At 32.1% G+C, this 17222-nt stretch overlaps 1 protein-coding gene across 3 annotated transcripts in view; it reads left to right on the top strand.

Annotated features, from left to right (window-relative positions):
* The window catches only part of LOC144978434 (uncharacterized), a 127085-nt gene that overhangs the window by 89783 nt on the left and 20080 nt on the right, over positions 1 to 17222 (top strand). For all 3 annotated transcript variants that reach the window (XM_078924491.1, XM_078924493.1, XM_078924492.1), the window contains exons 16-18: positions 592 to 667; positions 1914 to 2009; positions 13579 to 13660. In XM_078924491.1, coding sequence (XP_078780617.1) covers positions 592 to 667; positions 1914 to 2009; positions 13579 to 13660 — 254 coding nt within the window. The remainder of the gene's footprint in view (positions 1 to 591; positions 668 to 1913; positions 2010 to 13578; positions 13661 to 17222) is intronic.

The following is a 17222-nucleotide window of genomic DNA, read 5'->3' as shown; positions in this document are numbered from 1 at the left end:
AGGAAAGAAAATGCGAACTATGAACTGAAAAGGAAAAAAACAACAACTTTTGCATTTATATAGATCAATATCCATTTAACCTTCTCAAAGCACTTTACAAGGGGTCCCTGACACCAACAGCAACACGTAACATGTTGGATGAGGCATGACACCTGTTAGGTGATATTGCAAATTTTGTTTCTGGCAGGGACAATGCTGTTAACAGCCAAGCACCCATTTTACATCTGAGCATGGTGATAGAATGTGAGTAAAGAGCCTTTTTTCAAGAACTCATCCATTATCCACTCAGAGCAGGACTCGAACCCTGGACCTTCCAGTCCTAAGGCGAGTGTCATACCACAAGGCCACATAGCGGCATTAGACTAGTCTATGAGCTTGACCCTATTTACAACCCATACGATACTTAAAACAAAGAGGTTTACTCCAGAGTCAACAGGGGGTTGATATATATATATATATATATATATATATGTGTGTGTGTGTGTGTGTGTGTGTGTGTGTGTGTGTGTGTGTGTATATATAAGTATTGACAAATTGCTGTGTCACCAAGATTTGAGTGTAGTATCCATTTATTTTCCATTTTTCTTGCAGAGTTTATGAGGCAGCACACGATCGTCTTGGCAAGAACTCCAAGGAACTGGATGTACAAAAGGGAGATATTTTACATGTAAGTTTTTACCGCTGATAATTTTCTTTTTTCACTCGTTCAGTTACCTGTAGCACTATGGCCAATGTCTATTTATTTACAAGTGTGAAAATCCTTTGTGATTTTATTGTGATCTCAATTATAATGGAGATACTCTCAAATCAAATAACCTTATCACACTGTTAAAACAAATGCATAATGGCATTTGGTTCTTAGACCTACAAATAGGGGACACATAAACCAAGGGCAAATTAAAGCTTACTGGGCTTACGAATAAACATAACAAACATAACAAGCAAATGATGTTTGTTACCTTAAAATAACTAACATGGGCAAATGAGACCGTTTCAAAAGTGAACTTTGTCCAAGTTTGTGTACACTTAATTTTTTTTAAACGAAACTATCCACAACCTTTGCCTGATCGATTGGCTGATGACCTAAGCTTCAATCAAATGAATTAAACTTGTCTGTAAGATATATGTATACAAAATGGGTGATACCGTGATACAGATCTCTCTAAGACATGTATACAAAATGGGTGATACCGTGATACAGATCTCTCTAAGACATGTATACAAAATGGGTGATACCGTGATACAGATCTCTTTAAGACATGTATACAAAATGGGTGATACTATGATACAGATCTCTGTAAGACTTGTATACAAAATGAGTGATACAATGATACGGAGCTCTGTAAGACTTGTATACAAAATGGGTGATACCATGATAGAGAGCTTTGTAAAAGACATGTATACAAAATGGGTTATACCATAATATAGAGCTCTGTAAGACATGTATACGAAATGGAAGACACTATGATACAGAGCTCTGTAAGACCTGTCTACAAAATAGGTAATACCATGATACAGACATGTATACAAAATGGGTTATACCATAATTCAGAGCTCTTTAAGGCATGTATACAAAATAGATAATACCATGATACAGAGCTCTGTAAGACATGTATACAAAATAGATAATACCATGATAGAGAGCTCTGTAAGACATGTATACAAAATGGGTAATGGCATGATACAGACATGGATACAAAATGGAAGATACCAGGATACCTGTAAGAACACATTATAATCAAATGGAATTTTAATGTTTTGAAATTGTTTTAAATCATTGGGGCGGGGGGGGGGGGGGGGGGGGGGGGGGGATGATTCTTATTCGATACTCGACTTTGAGATTAAATTCAGATAAAACTATAGACTTAAATAGAGAGACAAAATGAGTAATGTGCGCTATTATCTCGTTTCAGGTTTTGGATAACTCCAAGAACTGGTGGAAACTGCGCAACTACAAAGGGGTGGTAGGCTTTGCCCCTTACACAATCCTGAAGGCTATTAGGAGTGAGGTAAGATAAATTAATATTTTAAAAAAACTTATTGTAATCAAAGACTGTGCTCATTCAAAACTGGTAAAATAAATGCACTAATGAAAACCCAGGTTTGTTCCCTCGTTATGAAATAAACGCTAGGGCTAAAATAACAATCTTGTGCCATGGGCTGTTAGATATCCCAGTAGATCAATACCAGAAGTGATGTCAAGTAAAATACAAAATAGACAATCTCAAAGTGTCAAATTTGTACTATTCCTCCAGCTAATGTTTACAGTCACCCTTACTCATTTTAAACCAAATACGTTAGGCTTCTGAGCTATATTATTATGACCGTTAAAATGCACTACAAACTTTTGGGAAAGGATCATGATTTTTTAATTTTTAAAAATATATATTGGATGAGGACATGGACAGTTATACTGAACCAGTTGGGTTTTTCAAAGAATAAGACGAGAAATACTAAAAGTTCCTTAATCAAGTGATGTCGAAAGATATTTTTTAAAATGTGAATTTTTGTTTTGTTTTGTTTTTGATAAAAATCGGGAAGCTGCTTCATGGATTGAAATTTCAATATTAATAGAATGCTGTCATCATTTTTTTAAACATTTGAACCCACTTGGACAAATAAATGGACATCGAGGTTAGAGACCTCTACATCGATAAAACCCCGATAAAATTTACTTGCTTTTAATTTTATCATTTCTTCTTCCAGACTATAATCTCGTTTATTTGTTTAGAGATTGTATTTATTGATATGTTCTTTTTTTTGACTAAAGTGGCTTACTCCTTTTTTTTGTCTTAACCCCTAGCTGGCTTTTACCTTTTTTCTTTTACATTGCTCTTTGGACAAAAAAAAATACTTCCAAAATATATTCTTAAACTCAACGTATTTTTTTATTTATTTACTTTTATTGAGAGTTTTATTTTTTTATATAATATTTTAAAAATTCAGTTATTTTTATACAAGTTTGTTTGATTATACCCTCATAGCATTGAAATAATTAGAGCTGTTTTCAAAGTTTTACTTTGTAAGATCATTATTTGGGAAGTGTGTAAAATTTGTAGATGATTCATCACATGGCAGAGGTTTCAATATTGTCACTGTCAATACACAGAGACAGACTCCAAGACTTATTAGAATTACTTTAAAACTTTTTAGTACCATATAAGTAGAGCATTTCAATTTTAGTTGTTGACATTGACATCCATATTTACAATTTTAAGGTTAAAGGTTATCTCTTTCCCTTTTATTTTTATTTTTTTTCCTTTCATTTATTTGTTTTTAAATTGCTTTCCTGGCGATTGTGTGTGTGTGTTACAGAGGTATCACTGACGTGGAAGAAAAACCGTGGGCAGGTTTTTGTCTGTGCTATGTTTAGGTAATGATAAATGTAATAAACAGCCACTAAAATGTATGCATGCTAGTCAATATTAATCCTATGTATTCTTGTCATTACTTAATGTTCTCCCCTTGTTGGATTTTATTGCAATGCTAATCTTTTCCGACTCTCCATATCTAAATAAGGTAAACCATAGACTTTCTTGACCAAGAATTGAAATAATAACTTCGAAATAAGTAATAACATACATCTAGGCTCAAACCGTTCTTCGGCTATTAGCAAGAACAATTGAAAACAGTGTAGCGTGTTTTGTTGCTCTGTGAGACTGAAATAAATAGATAAATATATAAATAAATAAATAATGCGTAAATTCTATAGCGCCCCTTTCCACCAAGGTGCTCAGAAGCGCTTAATCAAAAGACAAAAAAAAATGCTTGGCTTGATTAATATAGGGATCAAACTGAATTTTGTCTGAAAATCAGAATTTTTGTTTAAGAAAGCTCATTTTTAATCGGATGAAAAAAAAATTTGTCTTACAATGTTGAAATGTTTGCTTGAAGTATACCACCGGTAGTATTGTCTTGCTACTATTGTGTTGATACCATCTTTAAAGTCGCAGTGTTTTAAAAGTGTCTAAAAATCCAAATTTTCAAATTATACCTGAGCATGGTGTTGTCTTAATGTTTTGTTGTCTTTGAAAAATACAATTGTTAACGCTTGAAGCTCGGAAAAGGGAAAAATAATGATCAAGTAGAATTTGAACTCCAGTTTTAATTGACAGAAAATGGTGTGAATGTTCCTGGTTTCCTTTTATATTTGATATTTACAACATCTCCAAGTCATCCTTTTACTTTACCCTTATGTCAGTATAATAGTTTATATCTTATTCACCATTTTGTCCTCTCTGTTGATAGAGGAGAAGCCCTTGGCGTTCATAAGATTTGAAATTCTGCTTTTTCTTTGTTTTTTGTTTTTTACCTTATCTGTCATGAATTCATTTTTGTCTCTCTTTGAATATCTATGGCTGTGGACTATCTATTGTTATTGCTGATAGATGTAATGTGTGTTTAAAATATACAAACTATAGGAAATTTAATTAAATTATGTTATCCCAAATATATCATTATATATATTCATTTGCATATTAGTTAATGGGTTTTTTTTTTTTTCTGCTTGTTATCTTTTCTTTTTTCTTTTTTTATCTTTGACTTGTAAATGGGTTACAGTGGTTTTCTTCAACAGAGCGTGTAGTTGTTGAATTGATAACCCATGCGAATGGCAATACAGCAAAAGAGTTACTCTTCAAAACTCAAAATGTAGAAAGGGTTAAGGTAGATGTTAATTTTTTATTTCCACAAGGTCAAATGATCACGGAACATTTACATGTAGTAATCAATAGTTTTTCTAGCTCAATATTTTGTAATAGTGAACAAGACTCACAGACCTTGAATGCTGTCAGTTATAACTATTCAGCAATAACGCTTAGTTTTCTCAATGACTAGGTCTGTGCTCGTCATTTCATTGCCGATCCATACAGACTGTAAGACTACCACCTTTTTCATCGTTTAATATCACATTGCAATCAATGGGAGCGATCTATATTCAAGTTTTCTCGTCCAACCAAGTCACATGATTTGTTGCTGTCCAAAGATTAGATATTTCTGAACAAATATAAACACGCCGCTTTGTTTATGAAAGTTGTAAACATACCCATGTGTCAAGCTGAACAAACTGACCAATCGTGATGTTAGATATTTCAAAAACTGCGAACACTTTTCACTATGTGTGTCACTTTGAGCATATTTTGCAATGTGACCAATGACATCGAGCACTAGGAACTGTAATATAGATCATCCCCATTAATCAGTAGATTTTTGACCAACCAAAACATTGAATTTGTGGCCCACTTACACACAAGCTCGGACAAACATAGTTGGTTGTTTGTTAACAATAATTTGAATGATATCGACCTCTGCCCGATCATTGTTATTGTTTTTATACCACCAAATGCCAAATGAGTGACTAGTTATCAACAATTGTCTTGATCATATTATAAACGTTTAAATCTACACATAGTTTTCTGTTTTGGTTCTATTGATCAAGCGTTAGAACAGTGGATATTTTACTTAGACACATGCCATTGATAGTAAAACCTGAGTAGTTCGCTATGTTTACTAATCACTGCCCTAGTTTACATTATGACGACTGATTATCAAGGTGCCTATAGCATCCTCAAGCATCGAGGCTTGTTAGATGATGCATTCAGCAATGTCTATTTTTAGATAATTTTTGTTCTTTTTGCTTATCATCTTTTAAAATCAAATGTCTTTTGGTCCTTAAACTTGAGGTCCTACATAATGAAGAAGAAAAAGAACTAGTTGTAATTGTTTATCGGATGTTAACTATCTATGTATAGAAGGTTTTACAGAAATATTTTCTCAAAAATGATAGTGCATTATAAAAGAATTATAATAATGCATTGTGTTGCAATATTTTAAACATCTCTTTCATTCAAGGGGAGGTGATTTATAAATAATAATTTTATGGTATGGATTTGTAATTAATGCTATGGATGCACCCTGTATTGTTTTGTATTAAAATGGAGTCCACCAATAAGTTTTAGATTCACCAATTATGTAAATTGACTTTTCTGTTCGTATTTAGTAAAGCGTTTTAAGATTCTTTTCTGATTTATCTATTCTCTCTGTTTTATTTATTTATTTTTTTTATTTTGGATCTCTTTCATTTCTGAGGTTAGAAGAAAAAAAATGTTTTCCTACTATCTATAATAACAATAATAATGATAACAACAATAACAGCAGTAATAATAATAATAATAATAATAATAATAATAATAATAATAATAATAATAATAATAATAATAATAATAATAATAATAATAATGATGATGATGATAATGATAGTAATGATAATAATAATAATAATAATAATAATAATAATAATAATAATAATAATAATAATAATAATAATAATAATAATAATAATGATGATGATGATGATGATGATGATGATGATGATGATGATGATGATGATGATAATAATTTTTTTAAAAATTGATAATAATAATAATAACAATAACAAGATTGACAAAGCGCTAGGCACCTATCTGAATATATGTATATATCTTGCCTCCTTAATAGCAACGCATTTAGCACTATCCATATATTATGTGGATCCCATTTGATTAAAGATAGTCGTATATAAAGATTTTAATAGTGTTTCCACAGAATCATTTAGTAATTCGCACCTTAAAGTCAAAGTTTTAATTTTGCACTAGAATGTTCAGTTTCTATGGGTTTTTTAAACTTTAAAAATAAGAAAGATTAGCATATGTTTTAATGTTTTCATGTTTTATGCTAATATCAACTTTGCTAATTTCAAATAAGGAGTCAGTTTGAATATCGAATTCAAATGCTCAAATGTATTCCTTACCAGATGCAATAGTAGGAGAGTAAAAAAAATTTTTGTGTGTGTTTTTTTAATGTTGATAATACATAATTAATCTGACAAATTATGCAAACAACTATGAAGTACAAAAGAGGTTTTATATCAGTATTGACAATGTAAACTTATTTTGAATTCAGATTAAGGAGAAAAAAAAAATGTATATCTTAAGTAACACGAAATAGAGAGTCCATTGGTACTCAACAACGCCAATGTTATCACCAAAGAGGAATGCTGCACTTCCACTGCAGGACTTTAGAAGTTGAATGTTGTCACAGCATGGCATAAATGAATACTAGGTGGGGTTCCTGACCTCCCATAGTGGGCAGGGAGGCACTTACTGTGTCTTCTGTCCCCCTATATGTTTTCCAACATGCTTTCTGTCTTTGTCTTCGGATGAGATTGCTTGGTTTTGTCCTGGCCCTGGATACCCTAGCTGGGAGGGAAATAGTCGAATGTATAGTAAGAGTTTTGGAGATGATATTGTTTGTCTTGTAAAGCATCTGTCTGTTTGGCATTGTATTAATTTTTTGTGTTATATATATATAAGAATTTGTAAACATCTGAGTGTATTTCTCTAGTGTCTGGATGAGACTTTTAGGTGATCTCAAACCAAGATAGTGTGCTCTTGGTATCTACAACTGTTTCCTATTTGAATCAATTCCTCTTTGTCTTACTTTTTCTTGGTTGCATTAATTTAATTCTTATTCTTAAACTTTTTACTATCCCATTTTCTTCCCTTTTACAGGCGCTGACATGACCTTAAAAACGTAAAACCCTCAAAAACAAAAACAAACAAACATAAATGAATAAATACATTTGAATATTTAAATAGCACATTTCCACGGATTTACCATGTTCAATGCGCTTCCCAATATTTAATTTTTATCTCTCCGCAGGCCATATAGAACCATATTTCCATTTCATACAACACCAGTCACCCATTATATGTCTTTTTTGTACACTTGCACTCTTACAATATCCGACACTGCCTATAGTCAAGTACTCATTCACTCCTTAGTTGAGTGAGGCAATGTGTGTAAAGTGATTTAGACATATCTTATGACGTGCGTGCAATTTTATAGTGTTTAAGGCCATATCTTTTCTAGATTTATTGATTTATCTTTTATATATAAGCATTCAGTGGAGGGTATACCCACTTCCCCGCTATGGCAATGCGACGGGTGTTTGATGAGTACATTATAATAATATAATCTCTGATGGGTCATTGGTACTCAATAGATAGTGGTGTGGCCATGTCGTTCGGTTTACTAGTTAGATCCTTCATAATGAGTGATCATGTCACTTGATAAACATTGATGTGTACAGTAGGAGAAACCTTGATCAGTCTAAACAGCTGATATGTTGGAGTAATAAGTGGATATACTTGCCTCAACTTCCATGGAAAAAATAACGATAAGTAATGAAATCTTCAATTTATTGAATTAAGACAGATAATGTGGACGTTTCGGGTTTCCCCTTTATCACCAAAACATGATGAGTGAAACATTAATGATGAATGAGAGATTTGAGAATGATGTAGTGAAGGTATATAAGCCACGCAGATATAAACTGACATTTCTGATGGTATAATGGAGCCATAATAACAGGAATTAGCAGATAGTGCATTTTGTCATAGTGTGAGTGATCAGCTGTGGTGGTTGTGGATAGGAGGTCTTTGGTGATGGTAATTGATTTCCAAGAGTACCAGTGTCATTTAGAAATGAAAGGAGGCTTACACCTCGAAGGTAACAATGGATTATGATTCCATTAGTACTACGTGATATGCCTCATGCATCATGAATTATGATTCCATTAGTACTGGATGGGGTTCCTGACCTCCCAAAGTGGGCAGGGAGGCACTTACTGTGTCTTCTATCCTCTGTATCTGTTTTCCAACATGCTTTCTGTCTTTATCGTTGAACGAGATTACTCGGTTTTGCCCTGGCAAATATAATAATAATAATAATAATAATAATAATAATAATAATAATAATAATAATAATAATAATAATAATAATAATAATAATAATAATAATAAATGACACTTGTTGAGCGCTTTCCATGAATCAAACATCTCAAAGCACTTTACAGATATTGAATTATGTTACGAACATAGGAAGTCAAAATCAAACATGGAAACAAAATACATATTGCTAAATGAAAATTAGGATTAAATGGGGAAAGGTCTGTTCTTCAATTTCCTTTGGTCCCGGTCTTTATGTAAAATTGTAAAATAGAACCTGGAAACCAACATTAATTTCCATCCTTGTATTGAAGCTTTATATTATGTTTTTTTTCTTATTTTGTTCTCAGGACTGATTTAATATCTACTCTGTACTATCTCCTGTATGTACTGGACTCAAGAACTCTGCTAGTGTTGTTATGTCTTGATGTGTGTTATGTGTTTGCATATTGTTTAATCAGCTAGACAGGGAGTGCTTCTTACTTTGTCTTTGACAGTTATCACCTGTTTGGTGTGGCACTACTTTCTTGGATGTTTGAAATATGCGACCTACCAAATCAATTGGGTATTAGGTCTTGGTCAAGCAGCTGTCAAAACGTGCATTATTAATAATAATTATTATTATTATTATTATTAGTAGTAGTAGTAGTAGTAGTAGTAGTAGTAGTAGTAGTAGTAGTAGTAGTAGTAGTAGTAGTAGTAGTAGTAGTAGTAGTAGTAGTAGTAGTAGTAGTGTAGTGTAGTAGTAGTAGTAGTAGTAGTAGTAGTAGTAGTAGTAGTAGTAGTAGTAGTAGTAGTAGTTAGTAGTAGTGTAGTAGTAGTGTAGTAGTAGTAGTAGGTAGTAGTAGTAGTAGTAGTAGTAGTAGTAGTAGTAGTAGTAGTAGTAGTAGTAGTAGTAGTAGTAGTAGTAGTAGTAGTAGTAGTAGTAGTAGTAGTAGTAGTAGTAGTAGTAGTAGTAGTAGTAGTAGTAGTAGTAGTAGTAGTAGTTAGTAGTAGTAGTAGTGTAGTAGTAGTAGTAGTAGTAGTAGTAGTAGTAGTAGTAGTAGTAGTAGTAGTAGTATAGTAGTAGTAGTAGTTAGTAGTAGTAGTAGTAGTAGTAGTAGTATGTAGTAGTAGTAGTAGTATAGTAGTAGTAGTAGTAGTAGTATAGTAGTAGTAGTAGTAGTAGTAGTAGTAGTAGTAGTAGTAGTAGTAGTAGTAGTAGTAGTAGTAGTAGTAGTAGTAGTAGTAGTAGTAGTAGTAGTAGTATGTAGTAGTAGTAGTAGTAGTAGTAGTAGTAGTAGTAGTAGTAGTAGTAGTAGTAGTAGTAGTAGTAGTAGTAGTAGTTAGTAGTAGTAGTAGTAGTAGTAGTAGTAGTAGTAGTAGTAGTAGTAGTAGTAGTGTAGTAGTAGTAGTAGTAGTAGTAGTAGTAGTAGTTAGTAGTAGGTAGTAGTAGTAGTAGTAGTAGTAGTAGTAGTAGTAGTTAGTAGTAGTAGTAGTAGTAGTAGTAGTAGTAGTAGTAGTAGTAGTAGTAGTAGTAGTATGTAGTAGTATAGTAGTAGTAGTAGTAGTAGTAGTAGTAGTAGTAGTAGTAAGTAGTAGTAGTAGTAGTAGTAGTAGTAGTAGTAGTAGTAGTAGTAGTAGTAGTAGTAGTAGTAGTAGTAGTAGTAGTAGTAGTTAGTAGTTAGTAGTAGGCCTCGCAGTTTGAATGACGCTTGCTGAGAATTGTGAACTCAGCCAGAGGTTTAAAATCATAGGAATATAGCTGTTCTCTCTATCCACGTTGTTAATTGTTTCCATTAGATCGACGACAGAGAAATATTCAGTACGTCCTCTCAGAAGAAAAATCTTTCCAGTATTCAATGTTGTATTCTGTAACACCGTCTACCAAGTAAAAGTGTCAGTATTCGATGTTTATTAAATAAAGATATAAAAGTTTAACTCCTGTTTTAAATCTGTCACACTTTAACTGTTGTAAATGGTTGGCAACATTTTAAAACTTTAGGTTGTTAAAACAATTCAGACAAAGCTCTTTGTGTGTCATTTTGCCTATTCAATTATTGTTGTGTTAAAATTTCATCATTAATTGTCTATAAGTGAAAATAACAACAAACAGCTGTTCATTCATATTTTAAATAGTGGAATGAAAGAACCATGTGTGCACCTCATTGATTATAATGTTTATAGAAATGATCTGAACACTTTTGATTAGAAAATGCGGACAAAAGAAGCCCAACTTTTCATTGAAAAATCATTTAAATATTTTGATTTGATAGAAATGATAAGCCCAGTGAAAGATGTGAACTTTCTAGAAAATAGAGAGACGTGAACTTTCTAGAAAGTTCACATCTCTCACTGAACTTATCATTTCTATCACACCCTTGGGACTCTCTAGTCACAGACCCACGCCACTCTAACGCTTCATTCACACTCCAGCCATCGTTGAGTATAGATGATACCATTTATACTCCATTTTATTTGTTTTCAACGTTTATTTGTTTATTTTTGTGCTGATGAAGGGTTTGTACCGGACACGTCCGGTGTCTGTTTTGTTCCCATCCGAAGCCTCTCCATTGTCACTCTTTCATTAGTATTTTCATTGATGAGAGCAAATTTTGTTTTCATAGAAAAACTACTTAAATTTCCTACTTTGATAATTTTAACTTTGATCCGATTATTTACATATTTTATTTTTATATTTATTTTTGTTTTACGCAAAACTATCTCGTTATGCAGAGTATCATAATTAACTCAAAACTATCTTTTAAGTGGATCTTCATTGTTTAGCCAAAACTGTCATGTTACACAGAGCATCATAATTTACCCAAAACTGTCATGTTATGCAGAGCATCATAATTTACCCAAAACTGTCATGTTACACAGAGCATCATAGTTTACCCAAAACCGTCATGTTACACAGAGCATCATAATTTACCCAAAACTGTCATGTTATACAGAGCATCAAAGTTTACCCAAAACCGTCATGTTACACAGAGCATCATAGTTTACCCAAAACTGTCATGTTATACAGAGCATCATAGTTTACCCAAAACTGTCATGTTATGCAGAGCATCATAGTTTACCCAAAACTGTCATGTTATACAGAGCATCATAGTTTACCCAAAACTGTCATGTTATGCAGAGCATCATAGTTTACCCAAAACTGTCATGTTATGCAGAGCATCATAGTTTACCCAAAACTGTCATGTTATGCAGAGCATCATAGTTTACCAAAAACTGTCATGTTATGCAGAGCATCATAGTTTACCCAAAACTGTCATGTTATGCAGAGCATCATAGTTTACCCAAAACTGTCATGTTATGCAGAGCATCATAGTTTACCCAAAACTGTCATGTTATACAGAGCATCATAGTTTACCCAAAACTGTCATTTTATGCAGAGCATCATAATTTACCCAAAACTGTCATGTTATGCAGAGCATCATAGTTTACCCAAAACTGTCATGTTATACAGAGCATCATAGTTTACCCAAAACTGTCATGTTATGCAGAGCATCATAGTTTACCCAAAACTGTCATGTTATGCAGAGCATCATAGTTTACCCAAAACTCTCATGTTATGCAGAGCATCATAGTGTGAAGCATGAAGCCCTTTAATAAGAATCTATAAAAGTGTAACCCGTTTTTCTCTGTAACATTGACTCATGTTCAATTTTAGGTTTTCAGTTGGAAGTTTTGTTCATCTCATTTGTTTATTTAGCAGATTGACCATTTTTCCATCTTGTATTCTTTTTTTAACCTTTACTGACCTGCCTACGTCCATGAAATATTCTGGTCTCCATTTGCAGAACAAAATAAGCTAAACAAATTCAATAAATCATGCTAAAAATGAAAATATGGTGCTAAATCACATGGTGTAAGAACTTAGAAAGTTATTCAATATTATTGAGAGTAAATTATAAAGATGTATTTAGTGACTTGTATTATTTCGTCCATGAAAACTACAGATTTTAAATAATTCCAAGTAAGCAGGTGTGTTTATATTTATTTATACTAATACTGTAAAATGTACAGATATACTAAACTTGACTATATTATACATAGCTGCAAGCTGTCTTGATAAAATTGGAACTGTCCCGATTTGACAATCTGGAGAAAAGTTGTTTTTAAAAAAAATGGACTGTTATATGTACGGAAATGACCCTTGCATGTCCCAGGATCATGCTTTTTTGATAAGCAAATTAAAACAAGGAATGCAAAAGGCTCTAAATCTAGGTTGTATTATATACTAGTCCAAACATACTCTTGTTTTTAGGTCATGACTGTATTGAATTGTGTTAGGGTGCCCCGATTTAGCTCTTTGAAATTTGAAAAGTTGGCCGCTATGATTATACATACCTGCACCATAACAGATACCCAATGTGCTTTAATCATCACAAAAAGGAACACTTACGCAAGCATAAGACTTTTTTGTGCACAAACAATTTATCATGGAAGCAAGTGTAAACCGATGAGTTCTTTCTAGGTACGGAGGTCTTAAGAGCTGAAGTTTATCCCGGATTTTCTAGAGTTGAATGGACATTAGCAACTGTTTGCTACCGACACATCAGGGGCTAGTCTGTTTCAAAGTACTTCCCACCAGATCTAATACACCCAACAACCCATTACTGATGGGTGGAGAGGAGGTTAGAAAACTCTTCTTTGATTTCACCTAGGATTGATCTTGGCTCCTCGACTTATGAGGCAACTACTTGTGTACCACTGAAATATTGGGACTCCCAGGTGGAAAGTAAGGAAATGATTGTATTATATCACTGTAAAATTAAAGTTGTTTGCTTGACTATTTAATTTCTTCTTTTTTTTTCATTTTAAGGAGGAATTGGAACGTGACGAAGGAGGACACCTTAACACATCTAGAAGTGCCCTTGATGCAGCCAGACAGTCGTCTCGTCGAGGTGACTACAAGTATTTCTGATTCATCCTCCATCCAACCAAGAGTTATACACCCCTGCCTTGACCTTTTACCTCCACCTTTCACCCCTGCCTTCATCGACGCATTCCCAGCAACCCCTCTTGTCATCGACCATATTCGCTATCATCATTTTCACCATTCATAAAAGTTTTTGGGTTCTTTTCTTTTTTACATTGTTGACTCATGAAAGAAACCTCTGGCCTTCTCTTACATACCTGCTGTCGATAAAAAAAATCTGTGTTGTAACCTTGTCTTCAAAGATAGAGCATAAGTCTTTTTCTCAGAAGCTGGAGAATAGGTATTAAATTAAAATTAAAATAAAGAGACTCTTGGAGTTTATCATTTCTCTTTGAGCAAATTTTGGATAAAATGAGCTTTATAATTTAAAAGATAGAGATTTTAATGATATAATCTCAAATGATATAATGTTATACAATAACTATCATAATGTATTTACAAAACTTAAAACATTCTTATATCTTTTGAATTATGGATAAAATTGAGGCGATGAAAGAAATGGAGTTAAAGTTCATACTTATTTATGTCTATTGTAATGAGGCATTTTGCTTTGTATTAGTAATGAAATCAAACAGTAATATGTATAAAAGAAAATCATATATCTCACACAACGATCCTGCATGCTTTTAGATATCGCCTTATTTATTTTTTTAATTATAAAAAATTGAGATAAAATCGCTTATTTGAAACTGAAAACAACGTAAAATCTTTAAAAGCTTCTAAATTGTTACATTATTATTATTATTATTATTATTATTATTATTATTATTATTATTATTATTATTATTATTATTCCATCATATCACAGTTTACATTCCATTAATGAATTGATAGCCATGACTGAAAGGAAAGGAACAATGAAATTGATTCTTTAGGAAGTATATGGTATCAAGGTACAGCCCTGCAGGCATGGCCAGACATTTTCTTTGTTGTCTTTACACCACCACCTTGGCTTATCAATCAAATGCTTGGTACATTTTGTTCATTTGTTACACATTTATAATATTTCGCTACAGAAGTTATGCTTTTTGAAATAGTATTGTTGTTTCTAGTTTGTCTCATAATAAAATAAAAAGATAATCACATTTCGGCATTTTGACAGAATAATAATCTTAAGAAATTTCTGAGACCATCAAAGGATAAACCACATATATCAAGAAATTATTTTGTAAATATTTCTTTAAATTTTATAGTGAAACAGTGAGGACGTGATTATTATTATCAAATTATTTTCTTTTCATGATCCTTAAAGTTTGAATGAAGGATATTGAAGACAAAATGTTCACAAAGCCATGTGGTATTGTAATGCTCTTATACATTTAATCTCTAGCTTGATTTTCAAATATTTAAACCATACCTTCTGTACAAAACCATCGCAATGTATTTCATTTCACTTTGCAATTTATACAATGATTTTGTCACTTGTCAAATGAGCAGGTAATTAAATTTTCCCAATGGCATTACATGTCAATAATGTTGTTTGGACTGTAATCAGTGCGCAGTTTGTGTTTTATGATTAACGAGTCTGAAGGAAAACAGATTACATTTGACTGCACAGCTACTTCAGGTTCTGCAGAAAATCAAAATATTACAGTTTGCTTTTTTCCATGAACTTACATCATTAATTTTATAATATTCAGAAATGTCGTTTGAGTTCTCTCAAGTTTTAGCCACAGAGTTAACGTCAAAACAAGTCGTAACTTTTTTATCTGAAAGTTTTGAGGCAGAAATGGAAAGAAAAAAATAAAATTCTTATCTATAAATTAGTATCAAGTTGTAACACAACACCTGCAATCTATCAGGGGATATGATGGGTATGATAAATGTTCATTAGTATTTCTGGTATTATGGATGTCATTCATTGCATGACATATTTGTGACATTTATCTCCTCTACTGCCTTTTAAGGTTGACTTTGGATATAGACTTTATCCCCACAATTTATTTTTAATTTGATAACTCTTTCACACTGAGACAGGAAATTCTTTTCAAATTATAATTAGTCTGTTTTTTTTTTAATCTGGTGATTAATGATGATTACATAAATAGTTAGATAATGATGATTCGTCTTTATTCACTAAGATAAATTCATGTCAGCTCAAGTGGCGACCTATATAGTTAGTGTTGTCTTTGTGGAAACGATGTCAGCTTTGAGTAGATTTGCCATGCGTGTTTGAAGTAAAAGTTTGGTGTCAAAATGAAAAAAACAAACAAATGTTTTATTGGAGTATGGCAGAATACGTGCTTTCCTTTTTTTGGCACATCAAAATTTCAGCCACAGACTTTCAAAGCTCTATGGTTACATGGAATCTGAATAAAAAGCATCTTGTTCTATAATGCTATTCAGTTCACAAATATTATTCTAGACAGTCTCGAGGCTGCATTGGTTCTCGTTTTGTATAATATATGCATACAATATCATTTTTTCATTATCATATTTGTCACAATTTCAGCATTATCATTTATTGAACATCTTCGTCATTATTCATATTGTTATTTTTGTTTTAGTTGTCATCATAATCATGATCATCATCATTAAAATCATCATGATCATCATCATCATCATCATCATCATCATCATCATCATCACCACCTTTGTTTCCTTGTTTCATTCATCATCTCCCATGTCAACACCAATGTCATCAGCAATAACATTTAGTCATTATACCTTTATCACCACCAAAAGTTGATATCAATTTGTATAACAACTGCCTTATATATTATACACAATACAATATTATGGTTTACTTTTGCTATGAATACGAATTTAGGATTATCTGTGTATACATCTGTAATTATTATTATTATTATTATTATTATTATTATTATTATTATTATTATTATTATTATTATTATTATTATTGTTATTGTTATTATTATTATTATTATTATTATTATTATTATTATTATTGTTATTGTTATTGTTATTATTATTATTATTATTATTATTATTATTATTATTATTATTATTATCATCAAATATTATTATTATTATCATCATTATCATCATCGTCGTCGTTGTTGTTGTTTTTACAGTAGAAATTTGAATAAATGAAGGTTACCTTCTCAGCGAATGGTTTTTGAAATTATTAGTATATTTTCATGCCAAGCATTCCTCTATTTTAAGGTATATTCAAACATTAATGAAAAGAAGGGCCTGGCCTGTGTTTGATCATGACCTTTTTTCAGATTTCTCTGTTTTGTTTCTTTTCTTGTTGTTGTTATTGTTGTTGTTGTTGTTTGTTTTGGGGTTGTTTTTTTTGGGGGGTTTTTTTTTTTTTGGGGGGGGGGGGGGGGGGGGGGGGGGGGGGGTTGGATTTTTTTTCTTTTGTTATTTTTCCCCCAAGATGTTTTTGTCGGACATATCTACTTACAATACTACATTTTCCACGCTACGAGCCCTTAGTCAGAAATCTGATAATATCCTACAAATTTATTTTACATTGTTATCATGAGGAATATATCAAAGCCAAAGTATAAAAATAATAATAATATAAAAAGTCTTAGGTGCAATTAGAAGTTCATAAT

The sequence above is a fragment of the Berghia stephanieae genome, chromosome 8 (assembly GCF_034508935.2).
Source record: "Berghia stephanieae isolate SIO BIC M18660-M18661 chromosome 8, UCSD_Bste_1.3, whole genome shotgun sequence".
NCBI lineage: Eukaryota > Metazoa > Mollusca > Gastropoda > Nudibranchia > Aeolidiidae > Berghia > Berghia stephanieae.
Note: the sequence above shows the minus strand (reverse complement) of the source record. Positions and strands in the feature narration are given on the sequence as shown.